This window comes from Notolepis coatsorum (assembly GCF_963971535.1).
Source record: "Notolepis coatsorum genome assembly, chromosome: 7".
NCBI lineage: Eukaryota > Metazoa > Chordata > Actinopteri > Aulopiformes > Paralepididae > Notolepis > Notolepis coatsorum.
The window spans coordinates 96,030,196-96,055,107 of NC_140171.1; the positions used below are offsets into that span (position 1 = coordinate 96,030,196).

Here is a 24,912-nt window from a genome sequence, read left to right on the forward strand (position 1 = left end):
TCACTCGCCACTTAAAATAATCGAAAACATGTATTTAACAAACTCTAAATTTTCTAAACACTGTTTCATATTAACTTAATAAATAAACAAAAATGGAAAATCTACTTATGTCAACAAAAATGTCCAGTAGGCCTAACTAAATAACACTCCGTTACACGCAAGCAGCGTCTGATGGCCGAATCTGTCCGACGGCGCACTGGAGTAGATAGAAAAACTATATGAAATATAGAAATACTGTAGATGCGTTCATTAGAGAAAATAATTTCAATAGCATACTGTATGCGCTATTCTATGTGCACTGCTAGCCAGCTATGTGCAACGGAGATATACACTTTCAATTTTGACACAGAGAAGATAATCTCCCGATTCAGATACAATTTAACACAAATGGGTCCAAAGATATTTAAAGGGGAACTATCTTATAAATTGCCCTTTTGAGTGTTTAGCATTGTTTCCTAGCTATGTGAACTTATATTAATATGATCTATGTCTCAAAATTCTCATATTGGCGCATTCTTCCAATTCTCCTCTCACAATATTCACCCTCACTGAACTGAGTCGTTTGAAAATGTGCCTATATGTGATGTCATATAGTCACTGCTGCATGTTAATGTTCAGGCGAACACGACGCGGCGCAGTGGTTTAGGAGCCCAGGCTCAAAACAGCTCAAGATCTTGAGGTAGAAAAATGCTGTTTTTGAGGACTTGATTAGAAATACAAAACAATGAATAAAAAATATATATATATTACAGAGGTGTTCCATAGACTCACAGGAATTGTGTAAAAGTGCCCAAATAGTGAAATAAATAGTAAAATAGTTCCCCTTTAATGTTTGTCTGCATATTTTCACTACATTATTTTACTCTTTAGTTTTTGCCGCCAATGAAAATCAGCTCACTACGCATGCTCAGGCTGTTGTTCTATGCTATTTGATATATCACTTATCGCCACGTACTGGCCTGGCATGCTTGTTGGAGCAATTTATATGCGTTTCTGCGTTTACGTCTGGATGGATTTTTATTTCATTTTCTTTTCGCTGCCATGTGGACGAGGATATTTTTTTAAACAGAGCCTAAAAATATCCGTTTGGCAAAATATCCAGATACGTGTGGACATGACCTTAGTCAGGAGAGTGTCATTCATGGTTTCATAGAGCCCCGTTGTACTTTTTTAGCGCAGCAGTTCGCGCAGGTAGGGGAGAAGCATCCATCTGCAGAACGTCAGCCCAGCACTCTCAGTCCCCACGCTGTCAGTCCCCACGCTGTCAGGCCCCTCAGGAATTTGGGTCACGAGACCATCACAGGCCCGCTCAGCAGCGCCACCCACCCAATGGCTGAATTGCCAATGGCTGAATTGGAGTATTGCACTGTGCGGGATTGATTGATTGATTGATTGAAAACTTTATTAACAGATTGCAGAATGGGTACAGTACAGTACAGCTCAATACACACAATTGTTAAGGGGATGCAGACCAGAGAAAGACTTTCGTCTTGTTTACATCAGGGTCCCTCATTTTCAATTCATAATGACATTTATGACATACTCAATGCAGTACTGTTACATTTGTGACATACAGTAAATATATACAAGGGGGAGGGAACTGTACATTTATGATGAATTGAAAATGGGGGACCCTGATGTAAACAAGACGGAAGTCTTTCTCTGGTCTGCATCCCCTTAACAATTGTGTGTATTGAGCTGTACTGTACTGTACCCATTCTGCAATCTGTTGACCAAGTATGGCTTTGTCAGTATTCCAATGTACAGTGTACAGTGTCCCCCACCCACCCCCTACCCAACCCCCCCCCCCCCCCCCCCCCACACACCTCCAATGTACAGTGTATAACGTTTTCAATCAATCAATCAATCAATCAATCAATCCCGCACAGTGCAATACTCCAATTCAGCCATTGGCAATTCAGCCATTGGGTGGGTGGCGCTGCTGAGCGGGCCTGTGACGGTCTCGTGACCCAAATTCCTGAGGGGCCTGACAGCGTGGGGACTGAGAGTGCTGGGCTGACATTCTGCAGATGGATACTATTGAGGTAGGGAGGAACTTAGTCACGTGACTCAGTTGGTATTGCTGATTGGCTCAAACATGGTATGTTTGTATACAGCAAACAGGCATTCATTCCTCTGTCTTTGCCCGTCTTGGGGCCAGCTTAGAATTAGAAGAGCTTGTCTAATAGGTGATTGCTCACCCCACTGTGTGTGTGCATGCGTGTATGTGTTTTCAATGTTAAACTATTGTGCAACCTTATACACTGTACTTGATAAACAACTTATTTGGAACTTACCCTTGTGTTTGCTATGTTATTGAAATTATGTTTTCAAGTTGCAGGAAATTACAGAAAATGTATTTCTTTATTGCAATTTATTTTGCCTCCCGGGCGGCGGGGGGCACAGCCCCCCTCAGGACCATCATCTAGTTGCGATTCAGCAACCTTGTTGGAAGATCCTGGGGAAAGCCTTCTTACCTGAACAACTGACGGTAGCCTCTCCAACACCAGCCCGGAATTGTCTCCAGATAAGTGAACACTCTGCGATCGAGCGCTCCGGACCGCGACATATGGCGGTGTACCCTGGTCCCCCGCTGCCCTGAGCGGAGCCAGACGGTGTCTGGGCAGTGACAGCATCTCCGCAGTCCATCTCTCTGCACACCACTGTAGCTTCAGCTGGACCCCAGTTCTGTTGATACACTGGGGACCAGTGGTCGCTCTTATAGACCTGCACTCTGCCGGAGCACTGGTTGGCCCCACCAATCAATCTGAGATTGCCTATAGGAGTCAAGGGAGAGAGTTTGACATAGTTTGAAAAGGAAAAGTACTAATTGGTGCACTCTGTTTGGCTGTTATCCAAAGCGACTTACAAGTTCTGTACGACAAGTCAGCAGGATTTATTGATTGAACATTTTATTAACAGATTGCAGAATGGGTACAATACAGTACAGCTCAATACACACAATTGTTAAGGGGATGCAGACCAGAGAAAGACTTTCGTCTTGTTTACATCAGGGTCCCCCATTTTCAATTCATGACATTTATGACATACACAACATACAGATATAAGAATCTAATCTAATCATCTAAACAAATCTAATCATGACATTTAAGACATGCATGACATACAGATATATATATATCTGACTCTGAGCACCTGAAGACTGTGCTATTAAACCAGGAAGTGCAACACTATGTCAGCAGAGTAGAGCCTCCACTACTGCAGTGCCCCGCACTGCAACACGAGTGAACAAAAATGCTCAAAAAGCCCTGTCAGTGACTGCTCGCGCGTGTTGTTCGTTGGATTCGTTTTGGATTATTTGGCCACCAAACAAACTATCAAAATGTACACGGACCGCGGTCTCACGTTGACTGAGTCGCTTGTGTTGTGTCGCTGTGTGTCAGACTCTGGAGGCACCCGCCCACCTCTACCTTTGATTGGCTTACCATGACATTTTACTCAACCTCAGCCAATCGCGCGCTGAGGTTGGCTGAGAAGAACAGTATGCCTCTCGGCGCAGAGATCTTTCTGATGAAAAAAAGTTATTAGGTTGAATTCATAATGTCATTGATGCCTCTTAAAAATCATGATAATGTGTGCATTGTGATGCATGCTTCTCCGTTTTCCTTTCAACCTTTCTCTCCTAGTGTTGTTTTTGAAGCATTGCAATCCATTGATACCAGGAAATCAACTGGAGGATAAACTGGATCCTTTTCTCAGGCTAGCCGCTCCATTAATTACAGAGCAAATAACATCTGTACATTTTTTCTGATATCCTGGAATCATTGGTAAATAACCAACTCAAAGCATTTTTCTCAAATCACTCTGTATTAAAGAAGCTGTAAGTGGTATTTTTGTGGCAGTGGTAGTTTTGTATTTTTGTAAGTGGTCTTTAAGCCCACACCAATCTGGTTTTACAGAAAAACATAGCATGAGCTCAGCCACCACTTTAGAACAGTGCAGAGACAATAAAATTACTTCTTTGTTTGGTTTCAGTCAGAAGCTATCAGTTTTTTCTTTTCTTTTTGGAAGAAAATGTATATGTGAACCATGAACGCTCTCATTAACGCTTTGTGCCAAAATAAAAATAAATTGCGATGTGCACCAGGACAAATAAGTGAAATGTGATCGTTTTACCTGATTGGATAGTTTTGGTTTAGCACTCCTACAGAGTTACACAAGTTAAAGGCGCTAGATAACATTCAGCCTCTAGATGTCGCACAAGAGCACCAGCAAGTCATTTATCCCAGCGGTTCTCAAACTACGGGTCACGACCCAAAGTGAGGTTGTGGGTAGGTGACAGCATTGGCAAGTAAAAAAAAAATACGATATATATATTTTTTATTATATATATTTTTGTATGTTCTGGCAACATATTTTGGCTAAATATGCCTCATTTTATAAATGTGTATTGATAACATAGTGTTGTAAAAAAAAGAAAAGGTCTAATATATGCATTATCAAGTTCAACAACGTGTGCGTTTATTTTGATATTCCTTAATTCCACGCTGAAATTACGCGATACATTAACTCAATCCCCGCCAACAACGATTATATACGTGTTTGGCCGACAACCGTTGAACGCCAACCACGTATATGTTATTTGATCGTTTTTCCTTTTTTTAGATATTCATTATTCATCCAGGGACCTTGGTGTTACCATAGGGAATGAGTCTGAGATCGCCAAAGTGCAATACCGGCCGCATCCAGCTAGACGGCGGTATCGAGCACCCTTTGTAACCTTGTATCTAGCCTGTGTAACGGAGAAATGTCTCCGGTCTCACTTTTCCTTGTCGGCCGAGTGGAGCGGTTCTCCCGGTTCCATTGAAGAGTGAAATATCCCCAATTCATATGTTGTGGTGGGTTATGCCGTGGACCAAATGGACATCGGATGACCAGATGGCGATCAAACAATAAATTGGAATATTATTTTTGAAATACTCCCAGGTAAATCACAGGTAAGGACTATCTGACGTACATTTTTGCTTGATCCTGCAATGCTTTTATACCGATCAGGCTAATAAGCGTTTTTAGTGTTCAATACGAATGCTGTTACTGACAATCAAATAATCAGAACCCCCCCCCCCCCCCCCCTTTCATGCATTCATGATGAAACATAATACTTATGACATAGATGTGATTTGGGAATAGTAGCGTGTACAGGCAAGAAACGGCAATGTCTATAGTAGAATTTACGTATAAGGCTATAACTCAGCATTTCGGGAATTACCCCAGACCGCTCTAAAACTTATACTTATATTCACCACGGTATAACACCGGAACGTATGTGTAACGGTTCACCGTTCCCTGGCCAGACTCCCCCTCCTACTCCCCCCTCCCCTCCTGTCCATCCTGGCTTCATGAACTGCCAGCCTTTCATAAACTGTCCTCTGCTGCCATCCTGTGGACTTCCGTCGCTACTACCTCTATTTATGTTCACCCACTTCCTTGTCAATCTGTCCTTAGTCATTAATGTACTTTCTGTCATGTTGTCATCTAGCCTAGCTTTTAGTCTCCCCTGTGTCTGTGTAACTCTTGTTATCTTTAGTCTTTACCCCTATGTGTTCAGTCTGTTCTTGTCCCCATGTGTGTCTCGTTTGCTGATTGCCCTGCTGTGTCTCATGTGTTAATTGTTCCCTCTATATCTGCTGTGTGTTCCCTGCCCTCCCCTCGGTTCATTGTTTTGGTTCCTGTTTGGTGTCCACGTTTGCTACTACTTTGTGTTCATGGTCCGTTTGCTGTTGCTGTTCTTGTGATCCTGTGACCCCCTATCCAGCATTTTTTTGTAGTAAGTGTTTCCAGTGTTAGTGTTCTTTGTTCTCCATCTTTGTTTTCGTGTTACAGTTCGTTTTTGGTTAGTGCTTTGTTTGTAGATTAGTTTGGTCTGTGCTTGGGTCTTCCGCCAACACTATCCCTAACAGTATGAACCGACCAGTACTGGACCAAGTGAACAGGACGAGGGAGGCCTTGCGCACCCTTGACACCTTTTTTAGGGTTGATTTTTCAGCCTCCATCCTGGCTGAGAGGATGTCTGCCCTGGAGCTAATGCGCTCCATCGGCTCCAATCCCACAGCTTGGACAGACTCAACTGTTAGCTTAGCCTCAACTGCTAGCGTAGCTACTGCTAGTACAGTCCCTACTGCTAGTGTAGCTTCCACAGTTAGCACGGTCCCCACGGCTAAGTCTGTGGTTACCACAGTTAGGAGAGTCTGTGTGGGCTCCTTGGCCCCTACTGCTAGCCCCACTTTATGTGTAGCGCACTCAGCTAGCATGGCCTCCACGGCTAGCACAGCCCCTATAGCTTCGTCAGCTAGCCTGTTCCCCACTGCTAGGACTGCCCCTTCAGCTAGCAAGGTCAGTTTCCCTGGAGCCGCTCTGTCGGCTAATCCCTTGGTCTCCACGGCTAGCACAGCCTCTACTGCTAGTACAGTCCCTACTGCTAGCGTAGCTTCATCAGCTAGCCTGTTCCCCACTGCTAGGACTGCCCCTTCAGCTAGCAAGGTCAGTTTCCCTGGAGCCGCTCTGTCGGCTAATCCCTTGGTCTCCACTGCAAATTCTATGTTTCCCACGGCTAGGTCTGCCCCTTCAGCTAGCACTCATAGTTTCCCTGGAGCCGCTCTGTCGGCTAACTCCTTGGCCCCTACTGCTAGCCCCACTTTATGTGTAGCGCACTCGGCTAGCACGGCCTCCACGGCTAGCACAGCCCCTACTGCTAGTACAGTCCCTACTGCTAGTGTAGCTTCATCAGCTAGCCTGTTCCCCACAGCTAGGACTGCCCCTTCAGCTAGCTTGTTCTCTACTGCTAGCTTAGCTTCTACTGCTAGTACAGTTCCTACTGCTAGCATAGCCTCTGCAGCTAGCACTGCCCAGGCAGTTAACCCAGCCTCTACTGTCAGCCTAGCCCCTGCTACTGTAGCCCTGGCTGCTCCTGTCCCTTCTCCGGCTCCCGGGGAGACCCCGACTTTTGGTCCGTGCCCTGCTTCTGCTCCTGTACACGGGGAGTCACCTGTTTCCGGTTCTACGCCCGAGTTATGAATTTTTTTATTATATATTTAATTGGTAAACTTTGGTAACCTTTTACATCACAATTCACAACACTGGAATGGAATCTTGGAACCTATTCTACACGTTCAAATGATGGTTGGTAATTTGGTTGATTCTTAGTGTTCCCCCAGTTTGCTGAGTTTGAAACAGCTTTTTCCTTTGATGCTTCCAACACCTGGAATGTCCTCCAACTGACTCTGAAGCTGAAGGTTCTTCCTTCTTCTGATGCATTTAAAAGTATGACGTCTTATTTCGTAAGCTCGTCGTCGCTATAAATGAGGGTAACCTCAGTGTCTTACGAGTTGAAATAAACGTTTGAAATCAAATCAAATGAATAGACCGGCTCACTTGAACAGATCAGGCCGGCGTCCCGACGATGACTGCAACTATTCTCCCCGTACTGTTGGCGTCGACAGTGGGCGAGGGAGGTCTCGTTTCCTGTGCAGTACACGTTACTCCACCAGACCGGCCCGGTGCCCGGACCGAAGTAGGCGCCAGACAGGGCTTTCCGAGCAGAGCCGCAGTCCAGCACTCTGCAGAGCACCTCGACGTCTTTGATGTCCCACTGGTCGTCACACACGGTCCCCCACTGACCGTCGTACATCACCTCCACTCTGCCCGAGCATCGCTCTGTGGCCGTACCGTTGACCAGCCTCACGTGTGGATCACCTTTAGAGATTTAGATTAGATTGAATTGTATCATCATTATATACAGCACAAGAAAGGGAAGAAAGGGATTCAAAGGAGGTGTATTTCTATTGCCGGGGTTAACTTGTGGAACAATGCTGATATCAATTTAAGAATAAGACAGTCACTTTTGTTTTTCAAATAAATGGTTTGTATAGCTATATTTGAGGGGGAGGGGGGAAGGGTTAAGGTTAGTTTAAGGTAACATTGTGGTTAAGGTTAGGGTTAGGGTCTCGGTAGTCTTGCTGTAAAGGCACTTGCCTCCCATGCGAGTGCCACGGGTTCATTCCCCAGCAAGGGAACTGAAATTTTTCTGAATCTTTTGAATATGTACTTATTTGTAAATACGTAAATACTTTAATATATTACTTATTTGTAATATCTACACATTGTACATTTTTGTAAATTCGTCAATATATTACTGATGGCTGTAACACAACATACAATTATGTACCTTTTTCCTGTGGTCGAGTAAAAAGTACTTTATTTACAGATTTAGCATGAAGGGACAATAGATGGAAACAGTGATTATGAACACATCTATCTTACCTGAACAATTAAGAGACACATCTCCAACTCTTGTGGTTTGGACCTGAATTAAGCACTGCGTGATAGAGGTCTCAATACCAATGCAACCAGTTGTATAACCTCTGAGCGCTGTGGCATCCCCAGGTTGGGATCTCACTGGAAGACTAGCAGGCTTCCCACAGTCCAATTCTTCGCACACCAAGGTGGCTTCTCTGGTGGTCCAGTCACTGTTACCAATCGTGCCCCAGTGGTCAGCATAGTAGACCTCCACTAGGCCAGAGCAGCGGTCAGTTCCATTCATCAACCTCACTGTAGCTGGAAGACAAAGAATGGGTGAATCATTTGAATGGGTGCACATGGGCAGAGAAGCACACGCACACGACTATGCTTGCACCTCATGGTACCAAAGCACCTCAAAGGCGCTAAAAACAAAATTACAAACATCTCAAAACAAACTGGTCAGACTACTGCTTGACCTTACTCCTAGAACCCACCTCACCCCTGCCCACTTTGACAACCTAGGATGGCTTAGAGTAGACGACAGAGTACAGCAACTTGCAATGGGCCTGGTCTACAAGATACACTACACAAGTTCAAGTTCAAGTTCTTTAATAGTTGTCATACAGAAGTACAGAATACTTTCATACAAAATGCTTCTTACTGTTACGCTCCAGAGACTGTGCTAGACAAGATAGTATCAAATAACATAATAACATAATATAGCATGAATTTAGAAGAAGAAAATGAGGTCACAGTGTTCGGTATAGACATATGTACAATGTTCTGAGTTACCATATAATATACAATACACAATACTATGCAGTGTACTAATGTACAGTACTATCTAGTGCAAAGCAGAAATGGGATGAGGTACAATTTTAGGTACAATTTACAGTAAGGTGTTTAAGTGTGTTTTACCTACACAACCAAGGTACTCATGTACATGTCAAAATACTTCCCAAAGGTCAGTGAATACCACGATCACAACACCAGAGGGAGCTCCACAAATCATGTTAAACCCAGATTCGGCTCAAACAAGGGACTAAACACGTTTCGCAATTATGCCACATCAATGTGGAACGCCCTACCCAAAGCTGTAAAGGAATGTGAATCACTACCCACTTTCAAAACCACTCTCAAAGAACACCTACGGGAGACTGCAATTGGAAACTGGCCCCTGTAAATGTCCTAACCCAACCCCGTCCAATGTACAGTAAGTTACCTAGTATGGTTGTCAATATTCCAATGTACAATTTTGCTTGTACAGTTGTACAGTGTTTCCCCCCCCAACCTCTCCTACCAAACCCCCCCCACCCAACCCCACCCAACCTCCTCCAATGTACAGTTTTTACGTCAAATGTATATACTCCCTTTTCTGGACTCTTTTTGTATCACAAACAGTACTGTATTTGCAAATCTGGTATGTCATAAATGTATAGATGTAGCAGTACTGTCTATCTGTATGTCATGTATGTCATATATGTCATTATGAAATGAAAATGGTGGACCCTGGTGTAAACAAGACGAAAGTCTTTCTCTGGTCTGCATCCCCTTAACAATTGTGTGTATTGAGCTGTACTATATTGTAGCCATTCTGCAATCTGTTAATAAAGTTTTCAATCAATCAATCAATCAATCAATCAGTCAGAGTTCGAGTCCAAGTCATCAAGGTTGAATCCACTCTGGCAGTCAAAGAGCTGACGTCCAAATAAAAAGAGGTCTACAAACCTGTTCCACCCAACGGGGTCGGTACCGACCCCAAAATGGCATCTGGTCATAAATCTGGTCATAAATCAATATTTTATTAGTGTTGCAAAAAAAAAATTGATTTTAAAATCAAACGTATTCAAGTATTAACATCACTAACATGTCACAAAAGCATGTAGAATGTATATTATCATCAATACGTTAGTTTAGCAATAGGTTAAAAGTGCCATTAGATAGTTTTAACTTCTCGATTTGCTGAAGTCTATTGCAAGACGACGACCATTTTGGACATTTTGAACCATGGGAATTGTAGTTTTTTTGCGGACATTTTGTCGAGGGCATGCATAGCTGTGGATCAGCGTTGGAATTTTTCCGAACTACACTTCCTGGCAGATTCTATTGGGGTTCAAAGTTCAGTGTTCTGAATGAATTATATCGATAACTGATATTATTCGGGATAATAAGCCACAAAAGATAACGTTTTTAACAAATATTGAAACACAGTTAGTTTCTCCTCCCTATTGTCAGCATGTAGCAACAATTAGATCTGAAATTAGTTTCAAAATGGTTGCACTGTGGTGAAAATAAAAAAGTACAGTAAATTACAGTAGATATCATTATCTGTTCTTATGCACGCCTGGTGATACTAAATCCAAATTGAAGTCTGGCATTTGAAAGATAATATATGCATATATATATAAATATGCAAATTGGCTATAAGGTAATTTATAAGCATCATATTCTATATTCTATAATAATATTTCAAATTGCATTGGTCCGGATGGGAGAATTCAGTACTGTATCTACACAACCTTCGGTTTAATCATCTTCCCTTTATTTCCTTAGATTCTTTTTACACATGATCTCAAGAGGGTACTGAACGAGATCAGTGGCAGTTTTTTAAGTTTGGTCATTATTATCATGGTGTTATTCACTGTCAAAGATGCAAAGAAAAATCATTATTCATATTCTCCTTTGTTTCATCACAATTTAAGCAAGCCTAGTAATAGACACAATATTTCTGACACTGTGAATACATTCCCAGAGGTCCATAGATGTCCCTAGATACCAAGAATATGCAAATGGTCCTTGTAGAAGTGGAGCAATATTCCATTTACCTAGGTATATATTTTAGGCGAAAATATCCCACGGGTGGAACAGGTTAAACATAAATGACACACTGCAGTCAACGTTTCAAAGGGAATTTATTTACTTTGTGACACAATAGCCAAATAAATGCACTAGCCATCAATATCTTATGCCAAATTATTGGGGCCTATAACAATTATTATTATAATTTTTTGTAACTGTATTTATCAATTAACAAGTCTGAGTCTGCACCTTCCAAGTCCATGTCCGAGTCATCAGTGCTCAAGTCAAGTTGAGTCACAAGTCCTGAAAATCAGACTCTAGTACTACAGCACTGGTCAGTGGGCGAGGGAGGTCTTGTTTCCCATGCAGTACACGTTAGTCCACCAGACCGGCCCGGTGTCCGAACCGAAGTAGATGTTAACCATGGCTGTCAGACACCCCCCCCCCCCCCCCACTGCAAAGAGTTCATGTGGTTGTCATGTGTATTGTGAGTGGTATATCTTTTTTTTTAGATGGTTTTGTATCTCTGTGATTTGTGTGATGTATCAACAGCATATAGACAAGTGAGTGATGTGAGTGGAATAGCTAGGTTTCGAGTGCATTATCATGAGATGTTGATGCTTGTTGGGATGTAGCTCAGCCAATCACAATGATATATGGATGCATGTTTACCATGTTGACTTGTGTATTCTTTCAACAATTTATATATATATTTCCTCTTTGTGATCCATTCCAGTTTTAAAAATGGGAAGCATGACAGATGTAAACAAGAGGAATGCACTCAGTAGAGTGTGTAGACCTTAGCCAAGGCTTAACAACATTTTACTGGGTAGATGACAGAAACAATAGTTGTATATTATTGCCTATACTCAACAGACCCAGGCTGTAACTCCATGTTTTATGCAGTGGTGGAAGAAGTACACTTTACTTTACTTAAGGCGAGACACTGCAGGTGAATAGTCAAATATCCTTTTTTTGTTGATTTTGAGATTTTGTTATATTTTGCTTCTTAAACATGTCTTCTATGAAACTAGTGACAATAAAACGTCAATAACACACATTTAGTTGTTTATTTTACATCATTTTGCCTTATTGCATCCATAAATGTGCACATATTTAATGGGGAAGTGCCTCATTTGCATATATAAACATACATTTCAGAAAACTTGCAATATATTTTTTCTTAGTTTATATGTACATAACAAATTGGGAAAGTTTCATAGTGGTATCTATTCAAATATGTTTTGCCTATTAGGGGGTACTACACTGTACTACACTGTTTGTAGCCTGTGTGTAGTTCTGTTCAGTTCAATAACATCATTATTATTATTATTCAGTTATCAGGCATGTGTTTAGGTTGTCTATTACTAATGGTTTGATTAGGTATTGTGTTTGTAAATATCTGTTTAAAAAAAAAAAGTATGGCATTTTACAATACAGAACTTTGAAGGCGTTTTCCCAAAAATTAGTTTTAAGAGTTTTTCCTCATACTCTGAGCCAGAAATCTCCACTTCAGTAGTGGTATGTGGTCCAGTAACTTATGCTGCTCTGATTAAATGTTATGTTAGAGTGGTATGTGGTCCAGTTATGCTTCTCTGATTAAAGGTTATGTTAGAGTGGTATGTGGTCCAGTTATGCTGCTCTGATTACATCATTTTGAAGTTGGCAGGCTTCAAATGTGAAAGTATATGTTTTATTTTGTATACAGGGCCGCCTCAGGGGGTGTGCGAGCAGTGCGGTCGCACAGGGCCTCGCGGGAAGGGGGGCCTCGCACAAAAAAAAAAAATTATTTTATTTATTATTTCTTTTAATTTTTTTAATTTTTTTTGTGAGGCCCCCCTTCCCGCGAGGTCCTTTTTCATCACAGACCTAAAATCTAGTTTTGCTTATATGCTTATATATTTCCATTAGACACGTTTGTAGAATGTGTCTGACTTGTTCCTGGCTCTGCGGCTCTGCAGCAGACATACTCACTATTGGAGCTCTGGGGCTCTGCAGCAGACATACTATTGGTTTCAACGAAGGGAGGGGTTACATGTGTACAGTCGGCCGGCGTGCGTCAGCTGCGTCTGACTATTTTGCGCGTGCAGCATTGGAGGTTATGCCAGCCAAGACAAAGAGGACGGTCGTTCGGCAGATGGACTGAAGATGAAAGTTGTTGCATGTTAGACAGTTCAGTCAGGCTAGCCATGTCGGCTTAGCTAAAGGCAGGGACAGCTAGTTAGCTTTAGCTACGTTATAATATCGAGTGCTAACATGTGGTTCAGTCGGGATAGCCATGTCGGCTAGTATCTTAGCTAAAGGCTAACTAGCGTTAGCTAACCTAGAGAGAGCGCGTGCAGCATTGTTATGCCAAGATGAAGAGGACGGTCGTTCGGCACATGAACTTCGTCAACTCCACGCGGTTGTCTCCATCCTCTTGGACGTTTGGTGAGTTTTTAATGCACTCTATTCTATTCCCGCCGTGGAGATATCTCTCTCTCTCTCTCTCTCTCTCTCGGGCCGGCTAGCTATCATGGCTAACGTTATGTTGGCTAACGTTATGTGGAGCCAGCGGGCCGGCTAGCTATCGTAGCTGACGTTCTGTTGGACCAGCGGGCCGGCTAGCTATCGTAGCTAACCTTATGTTGAGCTAGCGGGCCGGCTAGCTATCGTAGCTAATGTTATGTTGAGCTGGCGGGCCGGCTAACTATCGTAGCCAACGTTATGTTGAGCTAGCGGGCTGGCTAGCTGTCGTAGACGTTATGTTGAGCCAAGCGGGCCGGCTAGCTAACGTAGCTAATGTTATATTGAGCCAAACGGGCCGGCTAGCTGTCGTAGCTAATGTTATATTGAGCCAAAGCGGGCCGGCTAGCTAACGTAGCTAACGTTATATTGAGCCAAACGGGCCGGCTAGCTGTGGTAGCTAACGGTGTGTACCTGGTGTCAGTACCTGGCTACTCTATTTGCAGTTAGCCTATTTAGCTGATGTCGGCCGTTGGCTCCTTGCTACTTTGTTTTCTCTGGGATAGACCCTCTTCTCTTTGGATTTAAGTGTTGATCTTTGTCCTTTTGGATCTATGTATATTCATGTTGCCTTTGTGAAGTTATCTTTTCCTTCTGTTTTGTTCTTCCATTAAAAGTTGAATATCCTTTAGGGGCTCATCTTAGCTGTCTTGCTTATCTCTCTCATACATGCTCTCTCTCTAACACACACACACACACAGACATGCTCTCTCTCTCTAACACACAAACACACATGCTCTCTCTCTCTCTCTCTCTCTTTCTAACACACACAGACATGCTCTATATCTCTCTCTAACACACAAAATGACATGCTCTCTCTCTATATTTCTCTCTCTTTCTAACACACATATACATGCTCTCTCTCTAACACACACACACAAACAGACATGCTCTCTCTCTATCTCTCTCTTTCTAACACACACAGACATGCTTTATCTATCTCTCTCTCTTCAATTCAAATGGGCTTTATTTCACATTCTTGTATTTCTCCCAGTAGGTATGGGAGTTTTGAGTTATTGTCCATGTTTTCAAAGTCTCTTTGGGTGTTTGCAATTTGTGGGAAGTATATGTCTTGGTATAGTGGGCAGGTTGTTAAGAAGTGGAGCTCGGTTTCCACCTCATCTTGTGTGCAGTGGGTCTGTCTTCGCTTGGGAGCCAGGTCTGCCTATGGCGGCCTTTCTCGATGGCTAGGCTGTGCTCGCTGAGTCTGTACCTAGTCAAGGATCTTCTTAGTATTGGGTCAGTCACAGTGCTCAGGTATTCTGCCACTGTGTACTCTCTGTTTAGGGCCAAATAGCATTTCAATTTGTTCTGGTTTTGGGTTGTTTCTTTCCAATCTCTCTCTCTCTCTCTCTCTCTCTCTCTCTCTCTCTCTCTCTCTCTCTCTCTCTCTCTCTCTCTCTCTCTCTCTCTCTCTCTCTCTCTCTGGCCTTGCTCTGGTGGAGGGTCAGGGGCATTGCCGGGTCTGTGCAGCGATAACACTGTATATTGACTGTAGAACGGGAGCTCTCTCTCGCTCTCTCTCTTGCTATATGTTGACTGTATCATGCCCAGCCTCAGGCAGCCTCGCGTTTAAATCTCGCACAGGGCCTCGCATTTCTCCCAGGCGGCCCTGTTTGTATATATTGTGTTTTCTACACAAAATCCTTTTCTTCAAAGTAACTAGTAACTGATGGGTTCAGATAAATGTAGTGGAGTAAAAAGTACAATATTTCCGTTGAAATGTAGGGAAACCTAACCTCCTATAGGTGAAGGTAAAAAGGCTGTATTACCTGAGCAGACAACACCAGCATCTTCACTATGGTTGCAGTCACCTGCTCCAAATCCTCTGTGTGGGCAGGTAGTGAGGGAACTCTCATGACCAACACACATAACATCGTCCATCCAAACTTGACCAACTCCATGGCCAAAGTAGGCTCTGTATTTCACAGCCAGAGGTGTCCCGCAGTCCAGCTCTCGGCACACCACCTCCGCCTCCTCCATGCCCCAGCGGTCATCGCAGACGGATCCCCACCTCCCTTCATGCAAGACTTCCACCCTACCAGAGCATCTATTACTCCCATTCACCAGCCGGACCATGTTAACATCTGTCAGGTCAAAAGAGTCAACAAAAGTGTGGTTATTGACAAAACATCCTAAAATCACAGGTATTCCATAATGAGATGAAAGCTGCTCCTAGATCAGTGAAGGGATGAGATCTATTTCACAGATTCATTTTGATTGAATTCTGAACAATATAATTCCTTTGATATCCGACATTGACGTTTGGTTGTTCTACCCGGTTTGTTTCACTTTGTGACTTCTCTGAGAAAGATGCTCTACTAAATAAACTTTACTTACTAAACTTGACTTATATCTTGGAACTATTTTGTTTCTTGAATGCCAGTGTATTGCTATGCACTGGGGCCGGTTCAAATATCATGCCGCCTATAAATGGAATAGTTCTAGGATATAGTGTTGGTCTGAGAGAAGAATCAAGCACGGAAATACATGAGCGTTGTTGTACTCTGTTGTGGATGGTGGAACTTTTTTGGCATGTTGTGGTGTGACTTGAAATACAACAATCCCTGTGTGCTGCCTGTCCTGAAGGGGGTCATCCCTATGTTCCCTGGGTCCTATGTTCCCCGGGTTCTATGTTCCCTGCTTAAAAAAAAAAGGGTCCTATGTTCCCCACTCCCGAAATAAAGGTTCTATGGTCCCCGCTCCCGAACAAAAAAAGGGTCCTATGTTCCCCGCTGAAATAAGGGTCCTATGTTCCCAGCTGAAATAAAGGCTCTGCTGCCGGCGGTGCAACAGATTCGAGTTCATTGGGAAATGACCGTCAGTCACTCGAGTATTTTAAAGTGTTATTGACGAGTTACGTGAATACGTGAATATAGCTTGCCCGGGGACACAAACCTTCAATACGCATTAACAGCTCAGTCTTTTAATACACACTTATATCGTACAGTAACGTCAAATAAGATATTTAAGCATTACATCACAAGACAGAGTGGGTTATAGAAATTAGATCACGCCTATGGGTGGTTGTTAAGCCCGAGGCGCAGCCGAGGGTCGTTAGACCCCCATAGGCGTGATCTAATTTATATAACACACTTTGTCTCGTGATGTAATGCTTTTATACAATGGCCGATGTCATCCAACCTTATTGCTATACAATAAACACACATTAATTGAAGATTTATTGAAAAAACCATCCGCAGAAAAAGTAGTTCCACAAAAAAAAATTGAGAAGTTGCCTCCGTGTGGAAGCAGCTCGGAAGTGCAACTGTCTCTCAACTAACACATCCAACTGTTCTCAGTAACACATCCAACTGTCTCTCAACTAACACATCCAACTGTCTCTCAACTAACACATCCAACTGTTCTCACTAACACATCCAACTTTTCTTTTTTTTTAACCTACTTTCTATAGAACTTCATTCTTAGATGCTTCTATAGAAAGTAGGTTAAAAAAAGTTTTCTTTGCCCTATAGGAGGTAAAAAAAACATTTTTAACCTACTTTCTATAGAAGCAGCTGGGAGGTGCGCTGTTTTAAGTGAGCATGGATTATTGAATTGATTGATTGAATGATTGCAAATTTAATTAATGTCCGCCTTGTTTCAAACTGGTTAAGTTTAGGCCCTCTTTCGAAGTCGCCCTCTTTCGAAGTTGAATCAGGGCTGGTGGTCTAACGCCCTGCTCTAAAGATAAACTCTAAGCATAACCAACTTCGAAAGAGGGCAACTTCGAAAGAGGGCCTAAACTTAACCAGTTTGAAACAAGGCGGACATTAATAAAATTTGCAATAAATCAATCAATTCACGCGATATTTATTTTGTTCCACAATGACTCATGACCCACCAATTAGATAATCCAACATTGTGTAAGAAACTAAACACATTCGCCGTGACAGAATCGTTTTTGATTTAGTCGTTATGACGCTGTCAACATATCCATTCGTAACGATTATTGTCCTCCATCTTGCTTTCACTTCTAAATCCACGACTGGCGGAGTGATCGTAATTCGGTTGTGGGCGGGTTCTAGGACCACGAGCGGGGGTTATGACAAATAACCACGTGTAACTTGACTGTTTTAGCCAATCAGAATCGAGAAATGTGCATGCCATTGTATAATGAAAGATAAAGGATGAAGTTACAAAGGGAAAAGGGCAAAAGCAATTACTCTTTGACAATGCTACAGCGCACAATAAAAAGAAAAGATCCAGGCGGAATTAAATATGCCATAGGAGTAGAAGGGTTTTAAACTGACGTCAAATCGGAGCAAAACAAGCTGAATCCGCTTCAAGAAGACGCATGACATTGGGTATATACTAATTACAACAAGACATTAATTAATTGCATTGTTACTGTTCACATGTGTGGTGCCGTCGTCGCCCGTCACAGTCAACATTGTATCTCTCTGGCGAGAAATAAGCGGACAACGAAAAAGACGTCACTCGCCACTTAAAGAAATCAGAAGCATGTATTTAACAACCTCAAAAACTTTCGAAGGGCGGTCAGGTGGCGTAGCGGAGATTGCGTTTGTCACCAACGCCGGAGATGCTGGATTCGCCTGTTCGAATCCAGCTCCTGGCGTTGTCACCAGCTTGGCTGGCCGTTCACACTAATACAATTGGCAGTATTAGAGGCAGTGGCGGCTCTACCACTAGGGGCGCTAGGGCGCCGACCCACCTGCTGGCCAGCTGCTGTTAAATCAGAGAAGAAGACAATAAAACTTTTTCGTTTTTGTGTTTTATAGCCCTATAAATAATATAAACATGTTTAAAATTAATAATATTTACTCATTTTAAGTATGTTTGTATTTCCAATGCACAATATAACGTTATTATCTAAATAAAAAAAACATCGTTTTCCAGAGCAGGAAGTGACATCACGTTTTTTTTTTTTTTTTTTTTTTCTCGGTCCGGGCTATACGCGATAGCGCTCTGAGTGCGCGTCACAGTTTGATCGCTGTCTCCGTCACAGCCAATCAGTGCATACGGCGTTGTGCGTTGAAATATGACTATTATGTTGGAATCCGAGCGCGATTTGAAGCGGTCTAGAAAGCAGCGTGAACTTCCGTGAGAATTTCCATAGCCACATTTCGCGGAGACGCTCTCTGATTGGCCGACGCCAGTATTTTTTTCCATGGCAGAATTTCACAGAGACGATCTCTGATTGGCCGAATCCAATTTCTAATGTTCCAATTCTAGCTTCTAGCTTGGTTCCTGGTACTAGGACTGTTGTTTGTCTTAGAGCGTGCCGTGCCGTGACTGCAAGTTCTTTCTTTAGACTGTTAAGCTTAGGCACTCGTTCAAAGTTGGTTAAGGTTAGAGTTTGTCTTAGAGCATGGCGATAGAACGCCAGGTAGTTTGCAGTCTGTTCGAGCGGAAATGGACAAAGGAATGTACTTGTTGAGTGTTGTGCTAACGTCGACGAGCTCAGCTGAGCTAACACTTGGCTAACAAGCTATATGGCGGATATCAAGCTCTCCTGCCCTGGACGTTTCAACTAAACAGTGAGTCTCTCTCTCTCTCTCTCTCTAACGTTAGTACTAGTACTAGGCTGGTGCGGGCTAACTGGCTATCGTTCTGGGAGCTAACGTTAGTACTAGTACTAGGCTGGTGCGGGCTAACTGGCTATCGTTCTGGCAGCTAACGTTAGTACTAGTACTAGGCTGGTGCGGGCTAACTGGCTATCGTTCTGGGAGCTAACGTTAGTACTAGTACTAGGCTGGTGCGGGCTAACTGGCTATCGTTCTGGCAGCTAACGTTAGTACTAGTACTAGGCTGGTGCGGGCTAACTGGCTATCGTTCTGGGAGCTAACGTTAGTAGTACTAGGCTATCGTTCCGTGATTTGTTTACTTGGTAACACGGGTTGCTAAGGAATTTAGGTTCGAGGTTGAAGAAATCTCTCCTCTCTCTCTCTCTCTCTCTTCTCTCTCTCTCTCTCTCTCTCTCTCTCTCTCTCTCTCTGCTTAACGTTAACGTTTGTAAATAGTTTTTTTAGGAGCAGTACTACTGCTGGCCATTCATGAAGCGAGACATTGCTGATTGTTTATTTATCGATGGCTCATTGATTTAACTACTGCAGCTCTCTCGGATTGAAAATACATGGATTATGGCTTGTTCAATATCGTCTATGTTTGAATGAATGAATGAGAACTTTATTAACAGATTGCAGAATGGGTACAATACAGTACGGCTCAATACACACAATTGTTAAGGGGATGCAGACCAGAGAAAGACGTTTGTCTTGTTTACATCAGGGTCCCAGATTTTCGATTCATATCGATAGTTTAATAGCTAGCCTTGGCTCGTTTAACAATATGCAAAATATGTGTACAGCCCTGTACTCATACTGAAGTTATTCTTGGTATATAATAGGTCTGATTGTGTAACGAATCGATTCCACGTCGCGCTGTGTGTGAGAGAGAGAAGGAGAGAGGGAGAGATCTGCCTGTGTTTGTAGACGGGCGAGTTTTGTTTCTAACTTTTCTATTTATATATTGTGTTTCAAGTTGTGAATTAGAGTCTAGACTATACTTTATTTGACTGGTTGTGTGTTGTTGTAGTAACAGCTGAGCGACTCGTTCATAAGAGCCGATTCATTGCAGTGAGCGTGAGTCGAATCGCTCACGTCTTGCCATGAGTGTTGCGTGGTACTGTACTGTACAAAATATTTGGTATAGCGCCCCTAGTGGCGAAGTACCCAGCGGCCGCTACTGATTAGAGGGTGGGAAAGCTGGCGGGTGGGTCCTGAGCGTTGTGGACAGCGACCCCTACAGTTCGGTCGGGGCGCCTGCTCAGCAAGGGTAGGATCTAGAGAGAGGTAGTGCGGCCTCCCACACGTTACACTCTCCCAGTGAGAACCTGCGGGGCCAGGCTGGCCTGCCGGCTGGCTTCACATGCGTCGGAGGAAAGCATGTGACAGTCTCCGGTCTCTCGGACCAACAGTAGGGGAAAGTGCGCAACAACCAGGAAGGGTGGGATGGGAGAAAAATCGGAAAAAGAAGGAGGGGGAAAAAGATAACAAAAAAATTAAAATAAACGTTAGAAACACTCTTTATATTAACTTAATAAATAAACAAAAACGAAAAATCTACTTATGTCAACGAAAATGTCAAGTAGGCCTAACTAAATAACAGATATACATCTCTGTTACACGCAAGCAGCGTTTGATGGCCGAATCTGTCAGACGGCACTGGAGTAGATATACAGTACTGTTACATCCAGAACACACACACACGCATACACAATTACACATGTTGCACCATCTATCTACTAGTGTTGTCAAAAATATCGATTTTTCGATACATATCGATTCTGAATATTTAAAACGGTTTCAATACTAATTTCTCGCAATATCGATATTTAATTATTCATAAAAAAAGAAATAATAATTTTGTATAAGGAAGTTGCATTGTTCATTTCAATACCTGTAATAGTACAGTAGTCCACACACACACCACACACACACACACACACACACACACACACACACACACACACACACACACACACACACACACACACACACACACACACACACACACACACACACACACACACACACACACACACACACATTCAGTTAAGTTGGAATATGACTGTAATACAAACAGTTCAGTTTGTCAGGTATACATGCAACACAGATTACAGTGTTTACATCTGTCTGCTTGAGAAAATACCATGTTCTGCAATACAAATGATTGAAGTGAGATGAACAGACTGAACTTTATTTTATTAGATAAAACATGTTGACAAAGTTTTACTTTGCAGTTGAAAAAAGGTAATAAATTAAATGTGATTAAAATTTCATTTTTTTTAAATGTCATACGTTATGATTAATTGAAAATGGGGGACCCTGATGTAAACAAGACAAAAGTACTGTATTGTACCCATTCTGCAATCTGTTAATACAATTAGCAATCAATCAATCTGTTATGCTTAACACGCAGTACTATTAACTTTACTTAATTTCTAAGATTATATCATTTAGTTATTTTTAAATGTGTGATCTAAAGATAAACAAAGGGTTTTAAAAGTGTTATATTTATCTTCTCTTATAGTACCAGAGAGAAGCTGAGGAGAATCAATCAGCAACAAAAGCTAAATTTATTAAAAGAAAATATTATTTATATATATATTGTTTTTTATATATTAAAAAAAAATTAAGGTTGAACCTTTTTCCCCGTGGTATCGAAAATGGTATCGCATATCGATACTTTTCAAGGTATCGTATCGAAGTTCGAAATTCCAGTATCGTGACAACACTACTATCTACACACCCTCACACAACTCTGTCGCTTTTCCGGGAGTAGCGGGGAACATAGGACCTTTTTTTAGTCGTGACGTGTACGTTTGAGAACACTACCGTAATGACAGAGAAATTAAGCAAGCTGACATGGTCGGCCCTCACACAACTTGGTCGCTTTTTCGGGAGCGGGGAATATAGAACCCGGGGAACATAGGACCCTTTTTATCGCGAGCGGGGAATATAGAACCCGGGGAACATAGGACCCAGGGAACATAGACATGCTCCCTCCTGAAGCACAACAAGAAGTCAAGTCCTGAAGCTGCGAGGCTAGCTTGGAACACAACAAGAACTCAAGTCCTGAAGCTGCCAGGCTAGCTTGGAACACAACAAGAACTCAAGTCCTGAAGCTGCCAGGCTAGCTTGGAACACAACAAGAACTCAAGTCCTGAAGCTGCCAGGCTAGCTTGGAACACAACAAGAAGTCAAGTCCTGAAGCTGCCAGGCTAGCTTGGAACACAACAAGAAGTCAAGTCCTGAAACTGCCAGGCTAGCTTGGAACACAACAAGAACTCAAGTCCTGAAGCTGCCAGGCTAGCTTGGAACACAACAAGAAGTCAAGTCCTGAAGCTGCCAGGCTAGCTTGGAACACAACAAGAAGTCAAGTCCTGAAGCTGCCAGGCTAGCTTGGAACACAACAAGAAGTCAAGTCCTGAAGCTGCCAGGCTAGCTTGGAACACAACAAGAAGTCAAGTCCTGAAGCTGCCAGGCTAGCTTGGAACACAACAAGAACTCAAGTCCTGAAGCTGCCAGGCTAGCTTGGAACACAACAAGAAGTCAAGTCCTGAAGCTGCCAGGCTAGCTTGGAACACAACAAGAACTCAAGTCCTGAAGCTGCCAGGCTAGCTTGGAACATAGCCAGAACTAAAGTTAGCTAATGTCTTTTGATTGATTGAATACTTTATTTTGACACAAATCGTAGGACAAAAACATTTTAAAAGACAAGACAATAACAGTGTCAACAACGCTGGTCAAAAATGGATAAAACACAATAAAGCCAAGGCTTGTTTCCATTGTGGTCCATACATGGAACATAAAAAGGCACAGAAACATAAATGGACATGTACACTAGACAGGATACATCCTAAAAATTTGTATAAAAACACCTAACCTGACAACTCATACAGTTAACTAATGTTAAAAGAAAATCCGCAACCCTTAAAAGCAACTCATGATAAAAGAAATAAAAGCCAAGTTATGATAAAAGAGATAAAAAACATTTTAAGACCAATTTGAGTTGCTGCTGAGCCATGTTTTTAGGGCGGATTTAAATCCGAGAGGGGAGTTCAGGAGTTTTATGAATGTTGGCAGGGCATTCCACATTACCGTAGCCGAGTAAAAAAAATTCATCTTTCCCCATGCATGTCCTGACTCTCGGCGGGACCAGGTCCGTGGGGCTCCCTCTTGTGGCGTGTTTGTGGACATCTCCTACTTTATTAAAATAATTTACTAGGTACTTGGGGACCGTTTCTTTCAGTACTTTAAAAACCAGTAGCATTTTAAGCTGGTGTACCCTTTCTTCAACCCTAAGCCATCCCAGACTGCTAAAGTGGGCTGGCGTTAGGTGAGTCCTAAAGTGAAGGTTGTGCAGGAGTCTCACTAGTTTGTTTTGGGAGGTCTGGAGCTTTGTCTTCATTTGTTTTGATATGTTGCTGTACCATGAAGTGCAAGCATAGTCAAAGTGACATTGGATGAGGGCTCCAGCTAGGGTCCTCAGAGCGTTTCTATTTATGAACGAGGAAATTCTAAATACAAATTTGGTTTTTTGATTGACCTTAGTAATAACTTTTTGTGCCATTTTTTCGTTAGAAAGTTTGTTATTTAAAATAAAGCCCAGGTAGGTGACCTCCTCTTTATCCTCAATAATGTTTTCACCTACTCTAATTTTAAAACCCTGGGATTTCTTTAGGTTGGCGTTTGACCCAAAGAGTATGGCCTCTGTTTTTCCCAGATGAAGAGACAATTTATTGTCACTGAGCCAAGAGCAGATCTTTTTCATTTCATTGCTCAGGACACTTTCCACTTTAGACTTATCCCTGTCAGAGACCAGGAGTGCCGAGTCGTCAGCAAACAGGAACAGGTTGCAATCGCATGCCGATTTCATGTCATTAATATATATTAAAAACAGTTGAGGCCCCAAAATGCTTCCTTGGGGGACCCCACATGTCACTGGAAGGGACGAGGACAAGGTGCCATTGATGTCTACCACCTGTTCTCTTCCCTCCAGGTAGGACTTGACCCATTTGGCTGACTTGCTATCAAAGCCTATCGCTCTCAATTTTTCTAGTAGGATGGAGTGGTTGACCGTGTCAAACGCCTTTTGCAGGTCCAACATTACCATCCCGCAGTAGTTCCCCTTGTCCATCTCCCGTTTTATATAATCGGTCAGGTACAGTAAACAGGTGTCAGTGGAGTGTGATTTTCTGAAACCTGATTGGAACTGGTACAGTAGTCTATGTTCAGTCAGGTAGTTGTCTATCTGCTCATATACCAGCCTCTCAATTACCTTTGATATGGAACAAAGGATAGAAACGGGGCGGTAGTTACCTGGATCTAGTTTGTTTCCTTTTTTAAATAGAGGGGTTACCCTAGCAAGCTTGAGTTCTTGTGGGATGTGACCCTGGTTGATGGAGAGGTTGGTGATATGGGCTACAATGGGAGCTATGATGGAAGCAGAGTCTCTGAGAAATCTGGTGGGAATATTGTCATGGCCTGTGGCTTTTGTTGGCTGCAGCATACTGAGCTTTTTCATAACCTCTTCAGTAGTTACTTCAGTCAATTTAAAATCATTTTCACGTACACCCAGTTCCTTATAAAAGGCCTGGATGTGCTGTATGCCATATCGGCCAGAGTGGATCGGCAGTTTGTTCACCAAAGTGGTAGCAACAGTTGTGAAGAAGGTGTTTAAACAATTTGCCACGCTCAATTTGTCAGAGATGATCGTGTTATCTATTTTCAGGTTGAGATTTGTGGTTTTAGTCTTGAGTCTATTATTGTGACCCAATGTTTTTAAAGACTTCCACAGTTTGAGGATTATTTTAATTTTCCT

General features: G+C 42.5%; 1 protein-coding gene across 2 annotated transcripts in view; it reads right to left on the reverse strand.

Annotated features, from left to right (window-relative positions):
• LOC311231984 (scavenger receptor cysteine-rich type 1 protein M130-like) overlaps nucleotides 1-24,912 on the reverse strand; it is an 82,590-nt gene that overhangs the window by 35,302 nt on the left and 22,376 nt on the right. For both annotated transcript variants that reach the window (XM_084318631.1, XM_084318630.1), the window contains exons 6-9: nucleotides 15,336-15,650; nucleotides 8,281-8,574; nucleotides 7,393-7,713; nucleotides 2,478-2,777 (exon numbers count right to left, since the gene is read on the reverse strand). In XM_084318631.1, coding sequence (XP_084174757.1) covers nucleotides 2,478-2,777; nucleotides 7,393-7,713; nucleotides 8,281-8,574; nucleotides 15,336-15,650 — 1,230 coding nt within the window. The remainder of the gene's footprint in view (nucleotides 1-2,477; nucleotides 2,778-7,392; nucleotides 7,714-8,280; nucleotides 8,575-15,335; nucleotides 15,651-24,912) is intronic.